A 27739-nucleotide genomic window follows, 5' to 3' on the forward strand; every position below is an offset into this window, starting at 1 on the left:
ATTTTTTCACAGTATATATAATATATAATAATATAATTAAGTTAAAAACTATTCAATATTAAACTCATTTCGAAGGTATTAAAGAGACGATTATAATGATGTAACATTATAATGATGTAACATTATAAGTTTAATAAAAAATACATTACAATTATCTTTTTCGCATTTAACCATCTAATTTAATATGTTCATAATAAGAATGCCCAATTCCGGTTCCAATTCCAGTTCCCATTTCTCTTTCTCTTTCTCTTTCATCGGGGGGAATCGCGAACAATCAAAACAGGGTCATATTCCCCATTCTTTCTTCTTCTTTTCTGGAAATGGATGTGATCGAGCTTTCTGTTTCATAATTCACAACACCACCTTCAACCGTTAGGGTTTCATCTCTCATGGATCCTGAGCAGACTTTCATCAGGGTTCAAGAACGATTCTCACATGTCCTCACACCAAGAATACGAGCTTCTCTTGAGTACATATATCTCTTCATAGCCATCACCCTCTTTTGTATTCTTGTTGTTATGCATGCCAATTACGTCCAACAGGTAATTCAATCCAATTACACTCTTCAAACATTTTCTATTTCTATTTACTTTCATGTTTCGATCGTTTGATGAATGAAAGAGTTGCAATTTGCAACCAGACAGTGCCTGGAATAATTAACATGGTTGTTCCCTTCACATCTATGCTGGATGCTATGTAAGAATGATATTTGCTAAAAGTAAACTGCACATCGTTGTTGACTTGATGTCAATTTTAGGTTAGTGAGACTGCATCCATATGTTATCCTCTTTCAGTTGGTGAGCGATGCTCGAATTTTGGGTAGCATAACGATACAGAAGTTATGGAAGATCACCAAGTATTAGCAGAGCATGCTGCATACATCAAGGGTGCCAACTAACTTTAGGTTTTAACAGACAGCACAAGGACAAGTGGACACGCCGGATGTATTTTCTATGTATACCTATATTCTGTTCTAGGTATAAGCTTTCCCTCAAAAGTTATATCACGGTGGTATCAATAGAAAGCAAGAGGTGAACCTTCCTAGAGTTTTAGATCATAACTAGATACCTTTGATGCACTTCTATGATTGTATCTAAGGACAACTCCTTTAGTTGCAGTCAGTCATATCGCTTTTTTTTTTGCAAATTGTGGACAACCTCTACCTAGATTAATCAATACCAATCAACAAATACATACATACATACATACCTATACACACATTATGTTCATGAGGCGATGAGATGTGGACACCAACACACTTCTTCCACCATGATGAAACTTCCAATCAAATCTATTCTAAGGTGCCCGGAGGCAGGGGAAACAAAGGAGGGATTGATCGACCAACTTGAACAGATCCATAACCTGGTTCCATCTGTCCTGAATGAGGGAATTAAGGCGGGTATAGTCGAACTGGTTGATTTAAGGTTGAATTAACTATAGCATTTTTCCATTCTTAATCTTATCGGCACTCTTTCAACCATGTGCTAATCTATCATGTAATGGAATTTATATATTTGCACAAAACATCATGATAAATCAACATAGTTCCTCTTCATAATAGTCTGGACATCAATATGGAAATATTCATGTGTCAAAGGAAACATAAGATATTATGATTACTCAGTTGAGGTGTTATCGTCTAATAATATTGATGGTTATAGTTTATCTAACTGATTAGTTCTTCATCAGTAAGTCATGGTTTATCTAGCTGACTAGCCTGTTGCCGGTGTACATCAGGTCTCTGAAGGATTGAGATAAAGGGATAGTAGGCTTATATTTTTAGTAGTCATGTTTCTGCCACTGCTTCAAATATTCTTTTCCAAAGATTATTAATTTGTCTTGTGGAGAACATTTTTTAGGTTCAGCTGCAGCTGTATATTTAAAGCTTGATGATGTAGATATATAGAAGATAACTAGTTTTCTTAGATAATATTGTTAACGTGCAAAACTGGTGGAACCAACCATGAGAAAACCAATCAGCCTTCCTAGAGGTAGAAGGTATCACTACATTTGGTACATAGAAAATTTACATACCAAAGGTTACAACAAACTTGCTAGAATGAGACAGGTATTAGAAAATTTACTTTCAGATGTAGATACTGTAGTATCAATCCAGAAGAATAATAAAGATAATTTTCAAGTTGAACAAGTCATTCATATATGACATGAAAATCGAAGAGTCAATCCCTGATATTGTATGTGGTGTTCAATGACATACTTGAATATATGTGTAAGAGGTCCACTAAGGAAATCATCATATTCTGAAGGAAACTAATGTAAATATATAGATATTATAAGAGGAACATAAATGGTTTTCATTCACTTGATTCCCAACTAGTGTGATAGCATGCAAAGAGAGTTGTTTTTTTTTATTACAGTTAGAGATAGGGATTATAATATACATTGACGTAAAGAATGGAGATAAATTGTAGTAGGACGTGAGTCTGGTGAGTTTCTAGGTGATCTAGAATTGCATGAATATCTGCTTGTGGTATCAAAAGTTTGTTTTGATGACAATAATTAGATATATAGCCAACCGTGCTTTAATATGTAAGACACCAGAAAGTTCAGAACAACATATTCAAAAATGAGTCTGGCAAGGATGAGAATGTTTAGATGAAAGGGTGGTACATTAGAAGAAAGGAAAGTCGGAATGAATAATACTCACTTATGATGTTAGAGGAAGTTTCTTATGAAGTAACCTTACTGGTAGAGCTAGAGAAAGTAGTCTGACAGCTTTTGCTAGAATAGAGAGAACTATTTTAGCATAAACTTGGATAGGATAAGAAAGCTGCCTTAGATTTAACAGGCCATGTTTGCTTTTTTAAAATCAACATTATAGAGAAAAGGATGATTGTTGGCGACTTGGCGCTGCTAACTAATTGTATTTAATTGACGGGAAGAAAGGAAAAAATAATTAGCAGAGAAGAGGACTGTGTTATCATAAAGAATACACTTGTTTGCTATATTCAAGTACAAGTAATATAATAGGATCCCTGGCTTGTCATTTGGTACACTTGCTGAGCTTGTTTAGGTCTCCTTTCGATGGCTTTGCTTACAATGCTCTTATTCTTTCCAGCAAATCTCTTGGTGTATATATTTCGTCTATTCTTCTAACTGGATTCCATGTTCTGTAGCCTGGCTGCTCAAGTGAACTTACTGGAGTTGCAACTACTGAAGCGCAGCTTATCCAAATTAAGGTCTGGTGTTTCCTAGTGGTGACATACATTCAATTTTACTACATATGTGCAATGTTATTAGGTACTTCAGCACTATACGAGATATCAAGTGTCCAAATCATTCATTACTTTACCCAGAATATTCAATCCTCTTTGTTTGTGTCTTTAAGTAATCATATGGGCTTCTTTCGTTGCAAGTTACGTAGGGGTACACTTCTAGCATCAAGAAAGGTTTTGAAACCCTTACAAAAGACAAGGCTCCATTGTTTATATATCTTTCTCCAACTCTCTCTCTCTCTCTCTCTTGTTTTTTCGTTCCTGATACTCTTTTTTGTAACTTTCAGTCTTCAGATTTTCTAAATTCTATTTCAGTTGAAAGATGAGTGTTGTTAGCTGTCGAAATTGAACCTTCATTATACTTCGAACAATGTGCTAGACCGTATATTCAGAGATTTGTGGTTTTAAAAGTAATAATTTACTTGAGTAAAAACTCAGTTTCGCAAGGGTTTATCAAACATTTTTATAATATACTAGCTGTGTACCCGTGAAAAGCAGGGGATGTAATATTTTATTGTAAACCGAGGATGAAAAATTAATGCAATTCCTCGTGTAAAAGAAAATCCGAAATTTATGGAGTATATCGTCGTATTACTTTGTCTAACGCTTATCCTGTATTTGAACATGTGTATCAATTAGTTTTATGGAGTTCGAATATGGAGCTTTAAGAAGTTGTATGTATGCAATAATAAGTTGTAAACTTGAATTTTAAGAGATTATGCATTAATAAGCAGTACCAAATGTTTAATAAGGTGTTTTTATCTAATGTTTTAAGATATAGTATGAATAAGTGCACAAACAAAATTAATTACAAAAATCTAAATGATAACTAGATAATTAGGTGGGTGAGAATGCCTTGGAATCAAAATCCAGTGGAAGTGTGATAGACCACCCATGTTAGTTTATTTCTCTGCCTTAGGTACCATCCCTTGACAACTATAGAAAGCTGTCATGTCATATATCAAGGGATACCATATCTAAATGCAGTGAAAGTGATCTTCACTCTCACAACTACTGTCTCGTCTCGTACAACACTATAATGAAAATTCTACAAACCATAAATTATTATGAAACATAACAGAAGTTGTAACTGTTACTTAAGTTCACAATTGATGATTAACAGGAACAAATCATGTCAGGGATTCAATTAAGATCCACTAAACAAAAGTATGCATATATATTAAGCAATCAATTACAACACAAATAGAAGGAAAATACACAACCTATTATCTCATACTTAATTGCAGAACTGTTGGTTGAGATTAGTGAACCATTGCTTCTGAAATGTTGGACATGCACCACAGGATCCAGAAAATTCATAGTCTGGGGACATGTAACAAATACCATATTTTAGCAAAATCTTTTCATTTTCTAGTGAAAAAATAGAACAACTTAGCAAATGTTTAAATCAAAGCATAGTGTTATTATAGAAAGTACAGACCTACAACAATAAATTGAAATCACAAAAGATATATAAAAACATAGCATTATAAAACTTCTGGAACAAAAAATCTGTAGCATAGCATTATAATAATTACGGAATGCCAACTCCTCAAGTCCCCAGAACAGCAAATAATCTACCAAAATATGAAATGTCGAATCTGAAATCTAAGCAACTAATATAAGAACCCCAATCAGCAAATCAATCCAAGGAGATAATGACTCGATGAAAAAACAGAGAAAGTAAGTAAATTATACAACCCCACATCACCAATTAATCCAAGGAGATAATGATGAACAGTCAAACAGAGAAAGTGTATGAAATATAGAACCCCAAATCCCAATCAGCAAATTAATCTAAGCAACTAAGTGACTAACTAATCAAGAAAGGAATAGAAGCAATTATAGAACAAACTTTAAATCGAAGCAAGAAGTGTTGAACCGTTAATTGTGCAGGAGATGCTCGTGGTCGGCGGTGGCCGCGTTGCCGGTTTGGGAGTTGGGTATGCAAGGCCGAGTGAGTTGGGATTGTGGGGATTGTACATTTCAACATATGGGGCTGGGGGGAGTCTCAAATGGGAATGGGGGGAAACTAATGAGAGGGAGAGTAATTTTTTTAACCTAGTCAATAAATGTTTTTGACTTTTGGCTGGGAGCCTTTCCCCCACTATTGATAACGTCCGTCCGCCCTTGTCTACCTACCATTAGTAGGACTAGCTACCAAGGTTTCCGAGACAGGGAGAATACAGAGATCAAATTTTCGTAGGGCCCATAAGATAATTTATGATGATACATAGCTGCTATAGTATGCTAGATCCTAGTTAAACATGGAAGTAAATCCCAAGAAAATTCAGAATCCTAGTTGCATTAGGAAAATTACGAAGTCAATCTTAGTTGAAACAGGCAAGTGACCCTCAAGCAATCTTCCCGTATTTTAATCTTTGCAATGTCACATCAATGTATAGTAACACCGGCAATTGGTTAGGATCTTCAAGGCTTCTTCAAATTGCACCAAAGACTCCAAGTTACGCCAAATTGCACCTAGTTTACGAAGTGCACAAAACAACAAGACTACAATGGGTGAATCCTTAAAACATGAAATATATTATTATAAACTAGTATAAAAGTTAGTGGCTCAATATATCGATCAACATCTTTTTGGACAATTATAGATAATACTCACAATTGTTGACTACATTTTTCTTTTTTAGAAGTGAATCAAAATAGAAAATTCCTACATCAAGAAAAAAAAAGTAGCTGGAAAATCTGCTTATGCCTCGTAGTGACTTATGTATCTAATTCTAATGCATGCATGCATGCCTCTGCTATTGCTTCTGCATATCTAAAGGTTGCTATAATCGCGAATGCAGATCATTTTGTTCCTTGATGGTTTATGGAGCCTCCTTCATTTGTGCAGATTACTAGTGCTGGCTTATGGTCACAAAGTGAACCTCAGTATGATGCAAAGAGCATTCTTGACAAAGAAACTGAAGCTAATGTGAAAGTTGCAGAGCAGAATGTTGATGAATCAACATCTTTGGATGCACAGTTTTGGTCAAATTGGGTTAGTTTAAGCGGTAGGAGTGGAAAATCATCTCTAAAATTCTGGAAGTCCGATAATGAACTTCTTGAATCACAACCTGAAACTTCTACTAGCAGTGATAATGTTGAAGATACCTTTCGTAAAACCAAGAAAGATGAATCTCGTAGCAGGTTTCCTATGTCAGCCAAAGAATCACTGAAAGCTGCAATATTCCGCATTGTCCGGAAGTGGCATGGACGCTTCTCATTTCTTTGGAAGCATTCAACACGAATTTTGGGAAGTTTATGGGTGAGTGGACATTCTATACTCTAACCTAGTGAGGCCATAATATTGTCTATGTGTGATATTGGGATATGCATCTATTTGCTTGCAATCTTTCAGTAAACGAGTAGGCCATTTTGTAACAGCCCTAATTTTCAGCCACATATATAGATATATACATATCTTTATCATAATTTCTTAAAAAGTTAAGTTGTTTCTAAAGGCTCTTAATATAAGAACTAAAACAAAGTAAATAACATTATTAAAAAAAGTATTAATAAATAAGTAAGCAAGCATACAAGTAGCTTACAAAGCTACTTACTAATAAGCACATAAGTAGCTTACTAAGCTACTTAAACACAAACAACATGAGCCACAAAAATACTTATGACAAAGCAAACCTACTCTTTATGACAAAGCAAGCCTAGAGAATGAGTTGTAAGAGAAAAGGAGTTTGTGGCAACCCTAAAAGCATTACAAGGCAAGGCTAGAATGAACAAGTACATATGTGGCATATCCTTAGAAACTTACAAGTTGAAAAGCTAAGTGAACAAGTACCTTAAAGCATACCTTACACCCTATAAATAGAAGCTTAAAGGGCTCATTCTTTTCCATCCCAAGATTGTAATACTACCTTAAAGCATAATAAAGACTAGGTGAGTACTTATGAGATTTATGAGGTACATACATGCTACATATAAGTATTTTATGCATTACAAGATATTTTGGCATATTTGCTTTACGTGAATGTTATACAAAAGATGCATGATGGCATTTTTGATACAAGTATGTGTTTTACACCAAGGCATGAAAGAAACGATCAAATGTCAAAGAAATACTTTCTTTAATCCTTACTTGATGTGTAATGTAAGATAATTATCTTTTTCAATTGGGAGAGATGGCTAAGTGGACGAAAGCGATTTGATTGAGTATCGAGGAGTCAAGGTATTTTGGCCAAAATAAACTTCCCCACCAGGACCTACCCCCCAACCTAAAGTAATGTTTGCATGTTATAATACATGTATATACACAAGGCATGAAAGTTTTTATACATATTAAGTACAACCATTTAAACATCCAACGTACGGGATATGGAAAGAAGGTACGTCTTGCAAACGGACCTTATTGGGCAGCCTTATGTGGACCTTAGGTTAAAGAACCTGTAAGAAGTTGGTTTACTTAGCATGTAACTATGAGATTCAAAGAAATGTTTTTATACGTGAAAGTTTATAAGAATTATTTTAATTAGTTGGAAAGAATGTTTTATCATGAAACCATAACTACTCACTAAGCTTAAAGCTTACGTATTCATATATGCATCTAAGGAATCAAGGAGTAGGAACAAGCTGAAGTATTGTTGTTCTAAGATGTTAGAATATTATAAATTGTAAATTTTCATCATCTTCTGCTGTTGTATTAACTCTATTATCATGGAATAAAAGTTTAAGATATGAAGTTTTCTTTCATTCACTTGTTCTAAGGGCAAATGACGATACCCCCGGGAACGGGATGTCACAAACGGTATCAGAGCCTTTGGTTCAAGTGAACTAAGTTTGGTCTTATATTAGACAAACCTAGACTTGAACAACATTTTTTAGCATACATTCTATAAGGATTTCTAACCCATTATAGATGTCTACAAGGAACGAAGGAGATTTGTTCGAGTATGGAAATGGATGGTTACATGAGTCACTACGAAGACCCGTATTTCATCTTAAACCCTCCAAATCAAGTGCTCGAACAGATAATCCCCACTCCAAATCAAGTACCTGAACAAATAGTTCCATATTACAACCCAATGGAACCACCAAATAATCCTAATGCAACTATAAATAATTCTGAGGCCTCCGATGCAAATAACCACGCTATATTTTGATACCCATGGGAGGACTTGTATTGGCAACATGAAATTACATCTCTAACTCACATAGCGCACCCTTCCTTAGAAGCTATACTAGAAGCTGCATCGGGCATAGTAGGAGAAAATTTCCTGGATCCTACTAGGTTGACCCAAGCAGAAATGCCTTATTGGATCAATTAACTGAGAGCAACCATGAGTGCGCAATGGCACAAGAGGAAGCACATAGGATTCGATTGTATACTATAACTGTGGAAGATAAATTAAGGGAATTAAGGAAAGAAACGGAAAGAGCTCTCCAACTCCTAAATCAAACCCAAGCCCAAGTTGTCCGATTACAAGCAGATTGGCTTATGCCAACCATGTTATTAGGAATTCCTTTGCCAGAGACTATAGACTCCCTGCCCAAAGGAGACATAGAAGGGATTGAAAATCCACTATGATAAAATAATAATAGATAATATAAGAGCGAAGCAACTAATTTAATTAGTATCGATGATAGGATGTGAAAAAGGAAAAAATTTCATTTCTTATTTCCTTTAATTTTGTAAAATCATCATCCCGAGAATATATATAAAAGATATATGTTTTTATTATTATGGCAGCCTATGACATGGATAACTGCATATCTGATGATGAGACTATCATAGAAGATCAAATTAGTTATGTATATCATGAGGAGGACGTACCGGTCGACGAAGAAATTGAAAATTTAATTATGGTACCAATAAGTATTGAAGAATACAAATGGGTTCAGGATCAAGCAGTCGAATTAGATAATAGAAATTGGGAACTCGATCTCAGATGTGAAATCTATGAACAAGAGATAAAGATTGCCAAAAGATCCATCATAGCAAGGATCAAGGATAGGATCCGCTTTTGGAAATATAAAGCAACACACATGACAAAGAGGGCTAAGCTATGGATTAAGAAATGTCTTCACCCAGCAAAAGATACCCTCGATCTCCAACCGGCATGGCAATTTAGAGACTTCTTAAGAACCCATCATGCCCCTAATAATTTTCAGATAGAATATATATATATATATATATATATATATATATATATATATATATGCAAATACACATATATAGGAGCGAAAAAAAGGAGGAAAAGTTTATCATTTCCTCATGTTTTGTACCAAATGTTCCAATTTTGTACGATATATGACATGAAATCAAATCTTATCTTTATATTCTTACGATATTATTTTGTAGAATGAATATGCGAAGGACAAATAGAAACAATTCAGAGAATACTAGACCACCAAGACAATGAAGTAGACGTGAAGCAAACCCACAAGGGGATAGGCCAACAAATCCAGTCAATCCTATTGAAATAATTGATATAGCAATAGAAATCTCTCGAAGCATCCAGGAGAGTCTACCGGCTATAATAGCTCAAGTTTAGGCAACTATGAATCAAAGCTTAGTGCATGGAGCAACAGCCGGAGAAAAACAAATAAGACATGAACCTGATAATGGTCAAACTCGAGGATGCTATCACAAAGCATTCAAAACTACTAGTCCTTCTATATTTGAAGGGAAAGGAGGAGCCATAGCTGCGATAAATTGGCTTGATGTCATGGAAAATTGTTTTTGAAACATGTCATTGTGCCCCCAATCAACGAGTAAGGTTTGCTTCCACCAAGTTAAAATATAATGCACTCCATTGGTGGAAAACCATTCGGGCTACCCGAGGTATCACGGGAGCAACAACGGTGTTATGGGATGGATTCAAACATCTAGTCAATCAAAGGTATTGCCCAAATACCGTAGTGAAAGTGATGGAGGAAGAATTTATAAAACTTGAGCAAGGAAATAGATCTGTGGTAGAATATGTAGAAGTATTTATAGAAAAGTCTCGATTTGCAACTAATATGATAATAACAGAAGGTCGAAAGGTAGATCGTTTTATACATGGTTTAAGAAAGGACTTACGACAATTGGTCAATATGTCTCAACCAAAGACTTCCCAAGAAGTTGTAGATTTGGCAATTTTAGCTGAAAAAGATAGTTATATGCCCAATGGCTACCAACCAAACGAAAAAAGAAAGTTTGAAGACAAAAACTTTGGCAGGACATCCAAGAAAGCAAGGAATATTGGTACAAGGATGGCTGATAAACCAATTTGTCCTAAGTGCAATAAGAACCATAGTGGAGAATGTATGATGGGCAACAAGGTATGCTATAAATGTGGCCAACCTGATCATATGGCTAGCAATTATCCTGAAAGGAAAACCTGTTACAATTGTGGTTCAACCAGACATCTTGTGTACAAYTGCCCAAAGCCCAAGAATGTGCAAAAAGCTATAACAACCACTAGTGGAAACAAACCAGAAGCTGGAAAAGTCAGAGGAAGGATATTCCAACTCACTGTCGAGGAAACGAAAGAAATACCGGGCATGGTAACAATATGTTCCTAATTGATAAAAAGCCTGCCAAAATATTATTTGATTTTGGAGCTAATAAGTCGATGGTCAGTCTACAAAATTTTGCAAAAAATTAAATTGTACATCTAAGAAGTTAGAACAAAAGATAGAAAAAGAAATTGTAGATGGAAGAATCACAACCATAAATGAAGTCTATGAAAATTGCTCTTTAGAAATAGACGGGAATTATTTCACTATTAAGTTTCTACCAATGCTTATTAGTGAATTTGATGTCATTATAGGCATGGAGTGGTTATTAGAAAATCAAGCTCATATAGTTTGTCACAAGAAGATAGTGAAAATTGAAAATAAGGATGGTAAGGAAATAATCATTTATAGTAGTCACAAAAAGAATCCCTTCAACTTTATCTTGGTTTTAGAAGCAAGGAAGTGTATACGTAAAGGATGTGAAACTTATTTAGCATATTTGATAAATACAAAAAAGAAGGGAAACGAATAGAAGAAGTGCCGGTGGTCTGTGAATATCCAAAGGTATTTCCGGATGAATTACCCGGAGTACCACTAGATAAACAAGTAGAATTCCATATTGACCTAGTACCTGGAGCAGTACCCATAGCACGGTCACCATACAGGCTTGCACCGTCCGAGATGCATGAACTTTTGAAACAACAAGAATTGCTTGACAAAGAATTTATTCGTCCAAGTTCGTCACCTTGGAGAGCACCAATACTCTTTGTCAAAATGAAGGATGGAACTATGAGGATGTGCATCGATTATCGGGAACTCAATAAGGTCACTATTAAAAACCAATATCTCTCACCACGAATAGATGATTTGTTTGATTAGTTGTAAGGAGCAAGTTTCTCTCAAAAAATAGACCTACGATCAGGATATCATCAGTTAAAGGTGTGGGAAGACATTCTGAAAACCGCATTCCGAACACGATATGGGCATTATGAGTTTCTAGTCATGTCTTTTGGCCTGACAAATGCACCACCTGTGTGTTTATGGATCCTATGAATCGGGTATGTAAGCCGTATCTAGATAAATTCATCATAGTATTCATTGATATCTCATTTACTCGAAAAGACAAAAAGATCATGAGCAACACTTAAGAATGACTTTAGAACTATTAAAGCATGAAAAACTTTATGCAAAATTTCCGAAGTGTGAAATTTGGATTCGAGAAGTCCACTTCCTAGGACATATTATTAATGAAAAAGGTATCATGGTAGATCCAAGCAAGATCGAGTGCATAATGAAATGGGAAACCCCATGATCAACAACTGACGTACGAAGTTTTCTTGGACTAGGCGGATACCATCGACGATTCATTCAAGACTTCTCTAAAATAGCAACTCCACTTACAACATGAACAAGAAAGGCTTGCAGGTTCGATTGGGTAGCTACGCAAGAAGCGGCTTTTCAATCTTTAAAGAATAAGCTATGTAGTGCACCAGTTTTAAGTCTGCCCTAGGGAATAGAAGACTTTGCAGTGTACAGTGACGCATCTAAACAAGGCTTGGGATGTGTGCTTATGCAAAAAGGTAAAGTAATTGCCTTTGTATCACGCCAATTAAGGGAACACGAGAAATGATACCCAACACATGATCTAGGATTGGCTGCAGTAGTTTTTGCTTTGAAAATTTGGAGACATTATTTGTATGGTACAAAATGTGTATTCTACACTGATCATAAAAGCCTCAAGTATTTATTCAATCAAAATGAATTAAATATGAGGCAAAGACGTTGGATAGAATTACTAAACGACTATGATTGTGAAATCAAATACCATCCAGGGAAGGCTAACGTTGTAGTAGATGCTTTAAGCCAAAAAAAGCCAACTAAACCCATGCGAATTAAGGCATTAAATTTGCTGGCTACAAACACCTTGTTGCAAAAGGTTCAAGAAGTACAATAGGAAGCATTGAAGCAAGACAATCAAAAGGGGGAAAGGATTTTCGGGTGAGCTAAATTATTGGAAACTAATGATAAAGGAATCAAAAGGTTTCAAGGATGAATCTTGGTTCCAAGAATAGGCAACAGTAGAGAAGTAATTTTGGATGAAGCACACAAATCCAAGTATTCAATCCACCCTGGAACCTATAAGATGTACAAAGACTTAAAACCTCTGTATTGGTGGCTAGGATTGAAGAAGTCTGTGGCTAATTACATAAAAAAATGTCTTACGTGTCCAAAAGTTAAGATTGAACACCACGAAATTGATAAAACAGTCCTAGAAACAGAATTCTCCCACTTAGCTTTCGTCTCTCAGTGTCGGTGTCAGCCCATCCGAGTGCTTTTTCCGTTGAGAAAAAGATGGCTTTTCCCTGATGAAATGCAAATTGGATTAGGAATTTTGGGGGAGTAAAAAGCCCCTTTGACATTTCTTCATCTAGAAATAAGACCCTATGGACAGTTACAGCCGCTAGACATTCCTGTTTGGAAATGGGAACATATCACTATGGACTTTGTTACAAGGTTGCCAAAAACACCCAAAGGTTTTGATGCTATATGGGTTATCGTTGATCGATTAACCAAGACAGCACACTTTTTGCCGATAAGAGAAACACAAACCTTAGAAAAATTAGCCAAAATGTATATTGACGAGATTGTTTAAAAAAACGGCGTACCAATATCAATTGTGTCAGATTGAGATCGTCGTTTTACTTCAAATCTTTGGAAGAGTTTCCAGAAACAGTTGGGATCACAGATCAGAATGAGCACGATATATCATCCTCAAACTGATGGTCAAAGTGAAAGAACTCAAACATTATGTGCCATCGACCTGAAAGGTCATTGGGATAACCATCTACCTCTTATCGAATTTGCTTATAACAACAGTTACCATAGTAGCATCAAAGCAGCCTTATATGAAGTCCTATACGGAAGGAAATGTAGAACACCGATTTGTCGGATGGAAGTTGGTGAAAAGTTGCTAGCTGGACCGAAATTATCCAACAAGCTGTGGATAAGGTTACTCAAATAAGGGAAAGACTCAAAATCGCACAAGATAGGCAGAAAAGCTACGCTGACAAAAGAAGAAAGCCTATTGAATTCCAGGTTGGTAACATGGTATTACTAAAAGTATCACCTTGGAAAGGGGTTCTATGTTTTGGCAAAAAGGGTAAATTACGACCACGATATATTGGGCCCTATAAGGTAATTGAAAAGATAGGAGAAGTAGCATATCGACTTGAACTACCAGAAAATTTGAAGGGAATACACTACACTTTTCACGTGTCCAATTTAAAGAAATTCCTTGCCGAAAGGGATGTCGTGATTCCGGTTGAAGAAATTATTGTTAATGACAAACTCAATTTTGAAGAAAAGCCCCATAGCCGTCGCGGAACGTAAAGTTAAGAAGCTTTGAAATAAAGAGGTGTCCTTGGTCTTAGTCCATTGGGACTGTCACCATGGGATAGAATCAACATGGGAAGTAGAGTTGGAAATCCGAAATAAGTACCAACACCTTTTCGAGTAAAAATTTCGAGGACAAAATCTCTAAAAGGGAGGAAGAATTGTAACAACCCTAATTTTCAGCCACATATATAGATATATACATATCTTTATCATAATTTCTTATAAAGTTAAGTTGTTTCTAAAGGCTCTTAATATAAGAACTAAAACAAAGTAAATAAAATTATTAGAAAAAATATTAATAAATAAGTAAGCAAGCATACAAGTAGCTTAGAAAGCTACTTACCAATAAGCACATAAGTAGCTTACTAAGCTACTTAAAGACAAACAACTTGAGCCACAAAAATTCTTATGACAAAGCAAGCCTAGAGAATGAGTTGTAAGAGAAGAGGAGTTTGTGGCAACCCTAAAAGCATTACAAGGCAAGGCTAGAATGAACAAGTACATATGTGGCATATCCTTAAAAACTTACAAGTTGAAAAGCTAAGTGAACAAGTACCTTAAAGCATACCTTACACCCTATAAATAGAAGCTTAAAGGGCTCATTCTTTTCCATCCCAAGATTGTAATACTACCTTAAAGCATAATAAAGACAAAGAAGTGAGTTAGGAAGTCCAATATAAGGTGAGTACTTATGAGATTTATGAGGTGCATACATGCTACATATAAGTATTTTATGCATTACAAGATATTTTGGCATGTTTGCTTTATTTTAAATGTCATACAAAAGATGCATGATGACATGTTTTGATACAAGTATGTGTTTTACATCAAGGCATGAAAGTGTTTGCATGTTATAATACATGTATGTACACAAGGCATGAAAGTTTTTATACATGTTAAGTACAACCATTTAAGTATCCAACGTACGGGATGTGGAAAGAAGGTACGTCTTGCAAACGGACCTTATTGGGCAGCCCTTATGTGGACCCGAGGTTAAAGAACCTGGAAGAAGTTGGTTTACTTAACATGTAACTATGAGATCTCAAAGAAATGTTTTTATGCATGGAAGTTTATAAGAATTATTTTAATTAGTTGGAAAGAATGTTTTATCATGAAACCATAACTACTCACTAAGCTTAAAGCTTACTATTCATGTATGCATCTTAGGAATCAAGGAGTAGGAACAAGCTGAAGTATTGCTATTCTAAGATGTTAGAATATTATAAGTTGTAAATTTTCAGCATCTTCCGCTGTTGTATTAATTCTATTATAATGGAATAAAAGTTTTAAGATGCAAAGTTTTCTTTCATTCACTTGTACTAAGGGCAAAGGACGATACCCCCGGGAACGGGATGTCACATATTTGCTTTTGGAAGGAGGCAACAGGTGCAAAGGGCTAGGATAGAGTTTATTTTCTTCTGTAATTATTTTATTCTTTGTGTATTATTGATCAGATGCACATTTGATCTCTAGAATAGAATGCATCATCAACATGTGCAAAATTAAATACTCCAATAGTTAGGACTTCCATTGAAGGATAAATGGGATTAAGTTGTAATATGTTTTACGCATCCAGAGATGTTTTGCAGGGGAGGGTAATTCTGAAGTTTGATATCTCAGTTTCACCATTTTCGTGTTGCAGAAAATACTAGTTAAGGGTGTAGCTGGTTATTCAATCTCTACTTTCATATGCATTTCTTCATAAAATTGAAGGCTGGACCTTTGTGGTATTGAATTTCTTTAATGGGGAGATGGGGTTTTTGCGGATTTGATCAAATCAACAGCTAATTGGGTTTTGATTAGATCTGGTTTTTGAGACCATTTCTAATTGTTCTTGTTATTGCTTATATGTTTATAGAAATTTCTATATGCTTTGTTCTCTCCTCCCTTCTATCTTTCATGCATGCTTTAGTACAAAAACAGAAACCTACTAGTGTGTATAATGCTTGTGATACCAAATAGATGATCCTACATCCTGATTTCCAACGCATAACTGGCAGCCCTCCTTGCGAGTAGGTATAAGATATGTACATGAATAGATTGACGATCCTAATTGTATGATTTCTAGTCAACAGGAAATGTGCTTTTGATCTTTCATTCCTTCAATAAGGAAGGCATTATTTTATGTTGTTTTGATCAATCTACAAGGAGCATCAAGTTTAAGGATCTTCTTCAAACCTTTCTGTTATTAAACTAGATTCTATATTATTGTACAAAGTGACAACATGATAGATAACAGTATTTGCAAACACGATTCAGTATGATGACAATACTCGGCTAGAACATTGGGGTTCTTATTGAACTTTTAGCATTAGTAGAAGTTGTAAATCAATATAAAATGCTGTGTGAGATGTAAATTTGTTTCAAGTAAATTTGTTACAGAGTAATTATGTGTGTACAACTGAACACTTGTAAATAGGGAGGAGTCTAGGGTGAGTAACATGACAAAGTATAGCTTTTGAGAATTTTTGTCCTCTTTCCCCCACACATAAAATGCATGCATTGCAGCACACAGAATGCAAAATTGTAATATGTTTTTACTTAATCTACTTCCCATTTGCTATTGCATTCTAAAACTTGCAACCTAAGTATCTGTTTGCTTACTTTTAACCTCAAAATGCAGGATATTGCAGGTATACATTTAAATATTGATGTCAATAAATGCCTTCGTATACTTCACCTGGAGAAGATTAATTCATTAGCAGGTAAGTTATCTACCTAGATGCCTCTGACCTTGCTTTGTGCCTTTTTGCACTGAACTCATGTGACATTTGATGTTAAAGTTATAGAGCCTTGTATTATACAGGTGACTTTGTGACAGCAAATGTTCAGATAAATGAACAGGAATTATTTCTAGAGCTATCTGTTCCATTCATACAGTTAACACGTGCCTGTTATTCAAGACAAATGCTTGCTTATTTATCTTAATAGGTGTACTATCTATAAGAATGCATCTTGTCTGTTTACCGAGTGAATTGGGACTGTAATCACCGCCCCTACCAAAAATTGAGTTCTTGCTCTGTAACCTTATTTTAGTGTCTAATGTTTTTGTGATTGGTAGACTTTAGAAATACCCTATGATACCAATCAAGTTTGTCTGGAAATAGGTCTGCAATATACAAATGCAATCCAAATGTATGAGGATGATGCATTCAGTTCTTTGATAGCATACAAATCTTTTTGGTTCCTGTTAAGATCCATCAATGCACATGTCTAGTGTAGGGAAAAAAGAACTCTAGGGTTATAGCTCAATGTTGTAACACCCAAAAATCTATTTGATGAGGATCATATCTGAACCAAAAACCCTCAGGGTTGTCAGTTCAGGCCCTTAACATCTTCATCTGATAAAGCTTACGCTGTGTAATCAGAATTCTCTCATGTTAATAGCTTATACTACTCCTTAAATCTTAGGGCCAGTTTGGTTTGCGGGATTTGCTGGGATTTGGAATTGGATTTCATTCCAATCCGGCATTTGGTTTAAAGGAAAGTCTGGAATTGGAAATCTGAGATTTCAATGAATTCCCACAAACATTGGATTTAGAAATCCCACGGAGGTGGTTGGTATTTCATGGGATTTCATAGGATTTTTTTGTAATAATTTTTTAATATATGTTAAGAAAATTCATTTTCAATGATCATTAATAAAAGGCAATTTAGTTATTTTCATAATTACATATAGTTTGTTTTTACAAATAATCTATGAAGGATGGAATTCAATTTCATTCCAAATCCTACAAATTAAACACACCAAAGATCCCAAATCCTTCCACGAAATTCAAACCCCTCAAAAACATCCTGCCAAACAAAACGCCCCCATATTGTTCTTTAAGTTAGTCCTGTTGTAGTTTCATGATGTGGGGTTTTGAAAGGTAAGTGGCCCTCACTAGTTGCATAATATTTTGCTAGGTTACCATATCAAGCACTGTGCAGCATAGAAACTTGTACAATAATCTGCATAAATTGGAAACTTAGGCACAGAAAAATCCACCTTTTTCTCATTGCAAGTGTTTCTGATGATTTAGTGCAGTGGCTTGAAACTAGAAGCAAAGCATTTGAACCAACTTATCTATATACAATGGAAAAGGTAAGAGAGACTCTGAAATGATTCCTTTTGGTTGTTATTCTTTCATCAATTAATTTCTTTCTGAATTTACTTCATGAGTCATAAGATGAGTACCTGGGGAAGGGGAGGAGATTGGTGATGGAAATGGGGGAACCTACTACCTTTTTTCCTCTTACACGCTTGAACCCCTACCTTTCCTCCGGAGAAAGGGAGGGTACCATCCAAATTGAAGGATTGCTGATTCTTCTGATTTGAATACAAATAGAAGCAGTTCTATTCTCACTTATTTGAATTGCTTTTTGATGCTCCGAGTTCTCCAAAAAAGGCCGGGCATTTGCCATCCTTTCTATTTAAACGGAAGAAATGCATTTGTATTTTCTAATTGTAAAAACACATGATGTTTCCAATACTCCTCCCATGTCCTTCTTCCATGGCAGGTTAGAAACAGAAGTACTTAGGAATGTGTATCCTTTTCCGGAAAAGAGGTAAAAGTTTTCATGCAATATGAAGTCTTCAAGCTTGTCTTTGTAGGGTTACTTTCTGCTGCCTGAAAGAGCCAAATCACAACATAACATTCGAACCGTCAACATTAGCATTTCAGCCCGTGACTCGTGCTTTGGGAACAGGTTTTGGTCATCTCTATTTTTATCATTGATTCATTTTATTGTGGCATAGTGCCGTATCTAGAAATTGGTTTACTGTTTGAACTAGTTTGGGTGTTAGCTTAGAAGTTCTTTCTTTTCTTATGTCTAATGAAGACGTGAATTAAGAAAATCTAGTTCCTTATTCTATGATACACCGAAATATAAAAAATTCATGCATTATTAGTTGTTATTTACACATCTTACATTCTCCAGGTGGCAGCAGCTTCTGATCAATAGACTTGTAGGATATGATACTATTTTGATGAACAGCTTACTGAATTCTCCAGGTCAAGGTATATATATATATATATATTTGGATTGGAGTAATAAGTTATGTTACATGCATTAGGTGGAAGTAGTATGATGACCATGTTGAGTTCTTAATAGTTTTCCTTTTATTTTTGGGAATGTGTTTGAAATCTGATGCAGGCTACCTGTATAACTACCAGACAAAAGAGTTCTACAATCTTACATATGCGCGTGAGCAACCAGAAGGGTCAGCCAGATTGGGAGGTTTGCCACTTTTGTCATTTATATACTTTACGAAATCAAGAGAATATGGGTTTTTTCTATATCTCTCAAAACAGGAGCTGTACAGATATAGTACAAGGATACAACAAGCTGATCCTAAAGATAAGGAAACAACCTAAACCATATCATCTAAGAAGATTAGGGTAAAAGATTACATTCGATTTTTAAGCTTATCTTCTAGAAGGATCTCTGATTTCTAACACTCCGCCTCAAGCTGGCAGGTATATTTTAATCATGCCAAGCTTGCCGGTAAGTTCATCCAACAGCTTTTTAGTGAGTAGATTTGCTACTTGTTTTGAGGGTAAGTATACCGTGCACAGACTCCCAATTTTTCCCTTTTAAAATGACGATCAACTTCCACATACTTGGTCTGATCATGGTGAACCGGGTTATGAGCTATGCTGATGGCAGCTTTGTTGTCACAGTAAAGTTTTACTGGAGTTCGAATGGTACCCGCAGTTCCTCCAATAGTCGTCTTACCCATATTCCTTCGCATGTTTCATTTGCTACTGCTCGAAAATCTGACTCGGCACTGCTCCACCCTGGTTGTTTTTTGCTCCTCTTATGTCACAAGGGTTCCCCACACATAACTACAATATCCATTGGTAAAGCGTCCATCATTAGCAGCTCCTGTCCAGTCGGCATCAGTAAATACTTCAATGAATCTTTTTTCTTCTGATTTGAAGTGCAATCCATTTCCTGGAGTAGTTTTTAAGTACCTTAGAACTCAATAAGCAGCTTCCAAATGTCTCTCCTTAGGGGAGTGCATAATTTGGCTAAGAACAGTCAAGAGACATCGGGTATTGTGTGTGAGAGATAAATGAGTTTTCTGAATAGTCTTTGATATCTTTCTCTATCAACAGCAGCTCCGTCATCCTTGGTTCCTAACTTTTTGTTGAATTCCATGGGGTGTGGGCAGGTCTGCATCCAATCATTCCTGTCTCACTTGATAAATCTAGAAAATACTTTCTTTCTGAGACATGTCCTCCGGCTGAGACCTCTGGTACTCATATTTTTTATGCTCCCTCATATTCATTGCCACAATTTCGGATTTGATTTCACTAAGGGACTCTATAATGTCAGTGGTTGAGGGGGGAGTCTCAGTGTCATCATCCTCTGCAGCTTCTCCTTCGATGACCTTCTCAACTGATGGAGAAGAAAGACTCTCATGAGAGGGACAAGAGTCATATTCTATAAAGACAGTCTCAACCCGTTTTGGAGCAGTCATGGTAGCCTTGCCACCAGCTGAAGAAGTTAAGATAGCAGCATCAGCTGCTATGCCTGACTTTTTGAATTGCAAGGTCTGGACTTCTATCTGCTAGTGGTTCTTGTGTTGAGGTATGCAAAACCCCTTCAACAGTAGGTGTTGTTTGTTCCACTCTTGGTTCTTGTGGAGGGACATTTAAGGTCCCTTCATTATTGGAACATTCTGTGGAGACAAAACCCAAAATCTTAGTCCGCTCATCCACAAACCAATCATATTCGTTGGTGCCCTCAAAATATGAGCCAGATGGAAGGATGGAGGGCACCCAGTGGTCTTCAGATGGAGTCATCAGATCCTCAATTGCAGGACCTGATGAAGTAGTGGAGGCAAATGGAATGGAAAATGAAACAGGCTTAGGGAAGGGAACACCACTGCTAATGGATGATAGCCAGAGAAACCTATGATCTGGATCCTCTACAGTCTCTTGACTTGATCACAACAATAGATCTTTTTATTAAGCCCAACCCTAGAAATGAGAATGATGGGCAGGGCTGAGTTATTTTTGGGAAGGAGTGGGGCTTATTTAATATAAACAATTACTCTTTGTCAAACCAGCCATGGGTGGGGCTAGTGGTGTTAGAAAAAGTCTCTAATAGGTGTCTGTTGGCTTGCGTAGTATTGGTATGAGATGGTGATACTCCTGCATTTAATGTTATATGGAAAAAAGGTACAAAGGTATTAATAATGATATTAGAAAAAGATATGGACCTAAGAAAAGAGTTGACACGTCAAAAAGTTTATAAAGATTTGGATAAGGATCACATGAGAGGTGAATCTTATCCAGATGATGGTTCATTAGATGATGCCTATGTGTCAGATGACTTACCAGCTGATGGATATTAGTTGATGACCTATGACTAGTATCAGAAGATGATTTTTGACTGTCAGATGGTTTGAGTTTAAGGGTACATATTTAACATCCCTAACTCTTTGATCAAATACTGGAATCTTGAATATCAAGAGGTTTAGTGCAGGAGATTAGCTAGTTGATGTTCTGTTGAAATGAAGAATAGTTCGATATTACCTTTTTGAAGATGATCCCTAGGGAAATGATATTGCAGTTGATATCATGATAGAAGATTGGAATTTTCTCAAGATTGAAGTCATAGTCTATTAACCGATTCTTCATCCATAGAATCTGTATTCTTCATCCATAGAATTTGTGAACAGCAGCTACCAGCAACAACATACTCAACTTAAGTTGTTAAGGTTGATGGATTTTGCTTCTTGCTTGTCCAGCTGACAAGCTTTCCTCCCAATTATGGACAACCACCGGTTGTACTTTTTATTTCTAACTTACACCCTGCATGATCTGCATCTGAATAGCCAATTAGCTTAAAATCTTTAGGATACCGAAGTCCCAGATCGGGTGTTCCTTTGAAATACCTAAAGATTCTTTTCATAGCCAGCAGGTGTGGCTCCTTTGGATCAGCTTGGTATTTTGCACATAAACATGTTGCAAATATTGTAACAGGTCTACTAGCAGTTAAGTATAAAAGGGACCCTATCATGCCTCAATAAGCAATGATATCTACCGTCTTACCAAGTGGATCAGCATCAAGCTTAGCAGCTTGATTGATGAGCAGTTTCAAAAATTGAACTTTTTCAAAAGTTCTTTTAACATATTTGATTGACAAATTGAAATCCCTTTAGAAGTTTGTTTGATTTGAAGACCAAGGAAGAATGTCAATTCTTCGATCATATTTCATATTTACTTAGCATGAGAACAGAAAATATCTCACATAATGATTTGTTAGTAGACCAAAAGCAATATCAACATAAATCTGTATAAGGATGATATCACCTGCAACTTTCCTAAGAAAGAGGGTGTTATCAATCTTACCTCTTGTGAAGTAATTTGCAGATAAAAACTGGGATAGAGTGTCATACTAGGCTTTGGAAGCTTGTTTGAGTCCGTACAAGGCTTTTTCTAACTTGTAGACATAGTTTGGATGGACTGGATCTGTAAAACCACCAGGAGGTTACATGGCATATACTTCCTACGAAGCTTCCTATTGAGAAAGACACTCTTTTCGTCATGGTCTATTATTTCTTTTTGCCTATAGTCTCGAGCTACCAACCTAGCTTTGTTCCTGATTTCTATCCCATCTTTATCCATTTTGTTATTGTAAACCCATTTTGTGTCAATCACCGTCTTTCCAGCAGGTCATGGAACCAATCTCCAAACCTTGTTTCTTTCAAACTATGTGAGCTCTTGCATGACGCTCATCCAATGAGGATCTTGAATTGTTTCATTTATCTTCTTGGCCTCAACCATGGACCGGAAGTTCACGTAAAGACACTCATTTTGAGTGGCACTCCTTGTCTTGATACAAGTCTGAAGATCACCAATGATTTGTTCAATGGGGTGATCTCTAGTCCACTTTGTTGCAGGTGGAAGTAATGAACTTGCAATTACATATCCCCCTTGATTTTACAACTATTGAGCAAATTGAGCATCAGACAAGTCACTACCATTGACTTGTCCTTCTAGATACGTTGTCTCTGAGTTAGAAGTACTTGGAATTGAGGATGAACTCAGAGGAAACTCGGTAGCAGCTGGTGGGGTATAAAACTTCAGGAGAGGTAATGTTCGTTTAACAGATGATGTGACATATGATAGCCATTGTCAGATGATGGAAAATCTAGCCGAAACGGAACCATTGATATATCTCCGCACATCATCAGATCTTCTGCCAGGTTCATCAGATGGTTGATTTTCTTCTTTAAGATTGAGTTTAACACTGTCTTGAGTTGAAGTACAGGCACTTGAAATCCTTGCGTTCTACAACATTCAGAATGCAAAACAAGTTGTTCATTGTCAAATGTACAATGAGCTTCTTGAGTTATGTATAAAGAATGGAGACCATAAGAATCAACTTCTAAACTACGCATTACATCTATACCAAAGGTGTTTGGATAAGAAACCTCACTGCAGACTCTTTTGCGGAACACATTGTTGGATTAACATGTGTGAAAGAATTTTTTTTTTTTTGCGGAAGTTTGACCGCCATTTATTGGCTGAGAAAGAGAGGTAATCTGCCAGGTTTTAGCTATGCATCACATAGCGAGATGAGGCCATGGATTTTAAGTTTGCAACATCCATTTATTGTGTGTTGCATACTGAACTTTTAGAGGAGAGGATAAAATGAATTGTCTCGGAGGCTGTCTGCATAGAGATGAAATTCTTAAAGAGCACTTAACTAACTATCGATCTACTAGGTATGAACAACATTCTTTTCGTACAACATATTCAATGGGTTGTTGATCTGATTCTATGCAACTTTGGATACTCCAAGGTGTATGATGTAGAAACTCCGTTTGATTGGATGGTGTTCAATTCCTTGTGGAAGAAAACAAATTTGCTAGAAAGGAGCAATGAGGACCACCGCAAAGCTATAAGACATGGTGATGCCAAGAAGTGGAAGTTTGATAACGACGTCTGGTTTGGTTGAGTTAGTTGTAATAAAATCCTTGCAAATAGATGTTACTATTTGACATATCTGGTCACGAAGGTGATAAAACTCTTTAAATGTTGATAAATGATTACTGAATGAAAACTGTTTCTTCTACATAAAAAGGGGGGAGATTGTTGATATATGCTGCCAGATGCAACCATAAACGCAAAGATCTGAGTGATGAACTCTCTCTCGCTCTACCACAGAATTCCAATCATCTTTGGACAGATCTACTCTCCACTAGTTCAAAAATTGCTTAGTGATTGTTTATACATCTCATACTATTGATGATACTCGATCGGGAACAAGAGCCTAAATGCATGTTGAGTCTAGTTGTTCCCGATCGAGTATCTATGAGATGTATAAACAATCGGTAAGCAATTTTTGGACTTCGGAGAGATTAGGTCTGTCCAAAGATGATTGGAATTCTGTGCTAGAGCAAGAGAGAAAGAGAGTTCATCACTCATATCTTTGCATTTATGCCAGCATATATCAACAGAAGTATGCTATACTTGAGGTATTTTATGGAGGAACTTAGATATTTCGGTATGTCTAGGAGTGGATTGGATGTCTAGTAGTATACATCTACAATGTGGTATGTTAGATAGCGGCAATGATCATCGAGTGTTATAGCCGACATATTACATGAATGACATGTGTCTACAAGAAATGACTCCTGAATATTCCTTCATTTGGAGGAAATACATTTTGGACCTCTTATTCTCATGTTGTTCACTTTGATGCAAAGCATTGGATCACCTATTCTTATGGAAAAATATTATTGGAGGATTAAATTCCTAAGAGGATATAAGATAAATTAGAATACTCAATTATAGACATTGTAATTCTTTCACTCATGTATGCATCTCGTACACTAGGGTTTTGTCCTCTGGATAGTGACGTATCTCTTAAGACATCCTGTGGATGGTATCCTACAGTCATGTTAAGAGTATGGTGTATGGGCCTTCAGAAAGGAGGGATATGGCAGGAAGTGGTTCTAGCTCTACTGCAGAATCCAAGAGTACTGTACCATGGCGGATGTGTCTTCCGGGTGATCTTTGTCAACTGTCTTATGCATGAATGGATGTCACTTGTGGGATGATATGGATATGATCTTTTTCAAATGTGACTAATTATGATAATCAGTATAGCCAAATCTTTCATTAGAGAACTGAACATATAGATGTTGATTATCTTATCTTTTACGCAATTATTTTATGGATTCAACGGATCCTCCATCTGTTCAGCCTATCGACTGAGAAAACCTGTTGACTAAGAGAGCCTGTCGACTGAGAAACCCATGCAGGAAGTCCATATTGACTTCATCTAGTGGCAGATTGGATAATGATCAAACTCTGCTCCAACATGAGGAGCCAACTGTTATATTCTCATCATATCTCTGTCAAAACAAGTTCCATTTTCCTTTTGTTATGTTTATTTTGCCGATGAGCCTATCTTGTGAAAAGGTATGAACTTTGTAATTATTGTACTGTTGTTCTTTAAAAATCAGTGGGCTCTTTAGTAATGTGTAAATATTGTTTCGGGTGAAAGTAATCATTACAAGGTTTATATTGTAAAACAAAAGGAAATCGTCCTTCCGTAAAAAGTTGGCACTAATTTTGTAAGGTTTAGAGAGTGAAGTATGACGATTTGATCATCGATATGAATGCATTATGTTTACCAATCTTGCTTTAGGCAAAAAGTTATTGATGATAGAGACTTGAGTATCATACCCCAAGTAAATGTAGTGGTACTGAATATGTAGGACTGTATGTAGTGGGAACTGGGAAGTACTTCCATATGCAGTTTTCATCTCATCATCAAATTGTACGGTTGAAAGCTACTTATGATTTGGCCCTGTCTCTGCAGATTATTTTGCTACCAAGTGTGGTGTGCTTATGATGTCTCTGTTTGTCTTCTTCACCACAACAATGTCAGTTTCATTTACATTGAGAGAGACACAGACTCGAATGCTGAAGTTCACAGGTTTGTTCGATCATACTCTATTACAGGTTTGAACCAAACAAAAGAAAAGGAAGAGAACTCGAGTTGTAGATAGAAAACATATTGTTCTAACTATGAGGCAATCATGAAATGTCTTGGTTAATTGTGAAATTTTGAATTTCAGAAGTTATTTAATGTGCCCATGCTCTTATTAGGGATAGATTAGGACTATTCAGAAAATAGAATTTTCTGTTCCATTGGTCTTCTTCTAGGAGGGTTTCTACTCATTTTTGCATATTAAAGGGAGCCTGCCATGGTGTTTCCTCCCAATGTAACTCGTTTTGTTTTCTCTACTTATAGTGCAGCTCCAGCACCATGCTCGGCATCGTCTTCCGACTTTCCAGTTGATATTTGTACACGTAATTGAATCTCTTGTTTTTGTCCCAGTAAGTGTATACTATCTTATTGCATGTCGTTTAACTTTAATGAGCTGATTCATACTATCTTCATATAGATCTAGCATATATAATTTTACGTTTTTGTGTCTGCAGATAATGATAGGGATCCTGTTTTTTCTTTTTGAGTTTTACGATGACCAACTTTTAGCTTTCATGGTGTTGATTCTTGTCTGGCTTTGTGAACTCTTTACTCTTATCAGGTTCTCGCCCTCTCTCTCTCCCTCTGACACACACAAACACAGAAAATATGTGGAACATGCTTAAAGAACACTATGGAGTACAAATAAACAATTCATTTCCCCCTGTTTTTTCTGTTTGAGATTGGTTGTAAACTAGGGTCAAAGTATTTGAGCTAGCTTTTATATGAAGAGACAGTTCATCATGCACTGCTGAATCATCCCTGTATACAAGCACTATTTTCATACTACCCAACTACTTATCATTAATGAACTCGGGGCTAATATTATTTACTAAATCCATATTTCAGTCTATATTGTTACGTATATAATTCTTGATTTGCTTGCAGTGTCCGTACACCAATATCAATGAAGTTCTTTCCACGCTTTTTTTTGCTATACTTTCTGGTGTTCCATATCTATTTCTTCTCGTACACCCATGGTTCGTTCCTCTTACTTATACTTGTCAATTCTTATGCTTGGCACTTATATTATCTGTAGCAACATGGTAGAATGAATTTTTCAGGATTTTCCTATCTGGCCCTTTCAACAACCGCTGCGTTTATGCAACACCTCATTCTCTACTTCTGGAACCGATTTGAGGTGAGAACATTTTAAAAATGATTTCAACAATAATAAGTGGTATCTTATGTTGAATATAATGCATCTAACCCAAAAGCAATGGCCATTATGAGTATCCAAGGACTTGTAAAAAGTCCAATCTGACATGTCCAATTATCATTAGTAGGATGAGAAAGACATCTCCATGGAGTGATACATAGGAGAGTGAAACAATACCAGAAACATGGATCATGCAAGCCAACCCTAATCAGCCTTGAATTCTGAGATGCAAGGGTTATTAAAGGCTTTAGGAGAATATGAATTGTATATTACTGTGTTGATTAATTACAATACAGGGAAGATATATACACACACACACAAGATGGAAAAGAGATGAGGACTATTCTAAAGCAACTCTCTATTGGAGTCTTGGAGTCTATCTATAACTGTAGATCCCAAATCACACAGCAAAAACAAGTTATACACTCAAAGGATTTATCAATGAAGAACAAAGCGTTTGGAGAGCAAATCTCTCAGCCTGATTTTA

At 36.1% G+C, this 27739-nt stretch overlaps 1 protein-coding gene across 2 annotated transcripts in view; it reads left to right on the top strand.

The window, feature by feature from the left end:
• Window positions 1-255: 255 nt before the first annotated feature.
• The window catches only part of LOC112521940, a 45887-nt gene continuing 18403 nt past the window's right edge, over window positions 256-27739 (top strand). Inside the window, exons 1-13 of one of the 2 annotated variants that reach the window (XM_025130950.1) lie at window positions 256-542; window positions 3138-3200; window positions 6094-6507; window positions 16717-16798; window positions 18116-18177; window positions 18688-18782; window positions 19014-19093; window positions 19230-19313; window positions 25923-26039; window positions 26358-26443; window positions 26549-26655; window positions 26982-27073; window positions 27158-27234. In XM_025130950.1, coding sequence (XP_024986718.1) covers window positions 390-542; window positions 3138-3200; window positions 6094-6507; window positions 16717-16798; window positions 18116-18177; window positions 18688-18782; window positions 19014-19093; window positions 19230-19313; window positions 25923-26039; window positions 26358-26443; window positions 26549-26655; window positions 26982-27073; window positions 27158-27234 — 1512 coding nt within the window. In that variant the 5' untranslated portion in view covers window positions 256-389. The remainder of the gene's footprint in view (window positions 543-3137; window positions 3201-6093; window positions 6508-16716; window positions 16799-18115; window positions 18178-18687; window positions 18783-19013; window positions 19094-19229; window positions 19314-25922; window positions 26040-26357; window positions 26444-26548; window positions 26656-26981; window positions 27074-27157; window positions 27235-27739) is intronic. The other variant, XM_025130951.1, reaches the window with a different exon arrangement.

The sequence above is a fragment of the Cynara cardunculus genome, assembly GCF_001531365.2.
Source record: "Cynara cardunculus var. scolymus isolate 2C chromosome LG 11, CcrdV1, whole genome shotgun sequence".
NCBI lineage: Eukaryota > Viridiplantae > Streptophyta > Magnoliopsida > Asterales > Asteraceae > Cynara > Cynara cardunculus.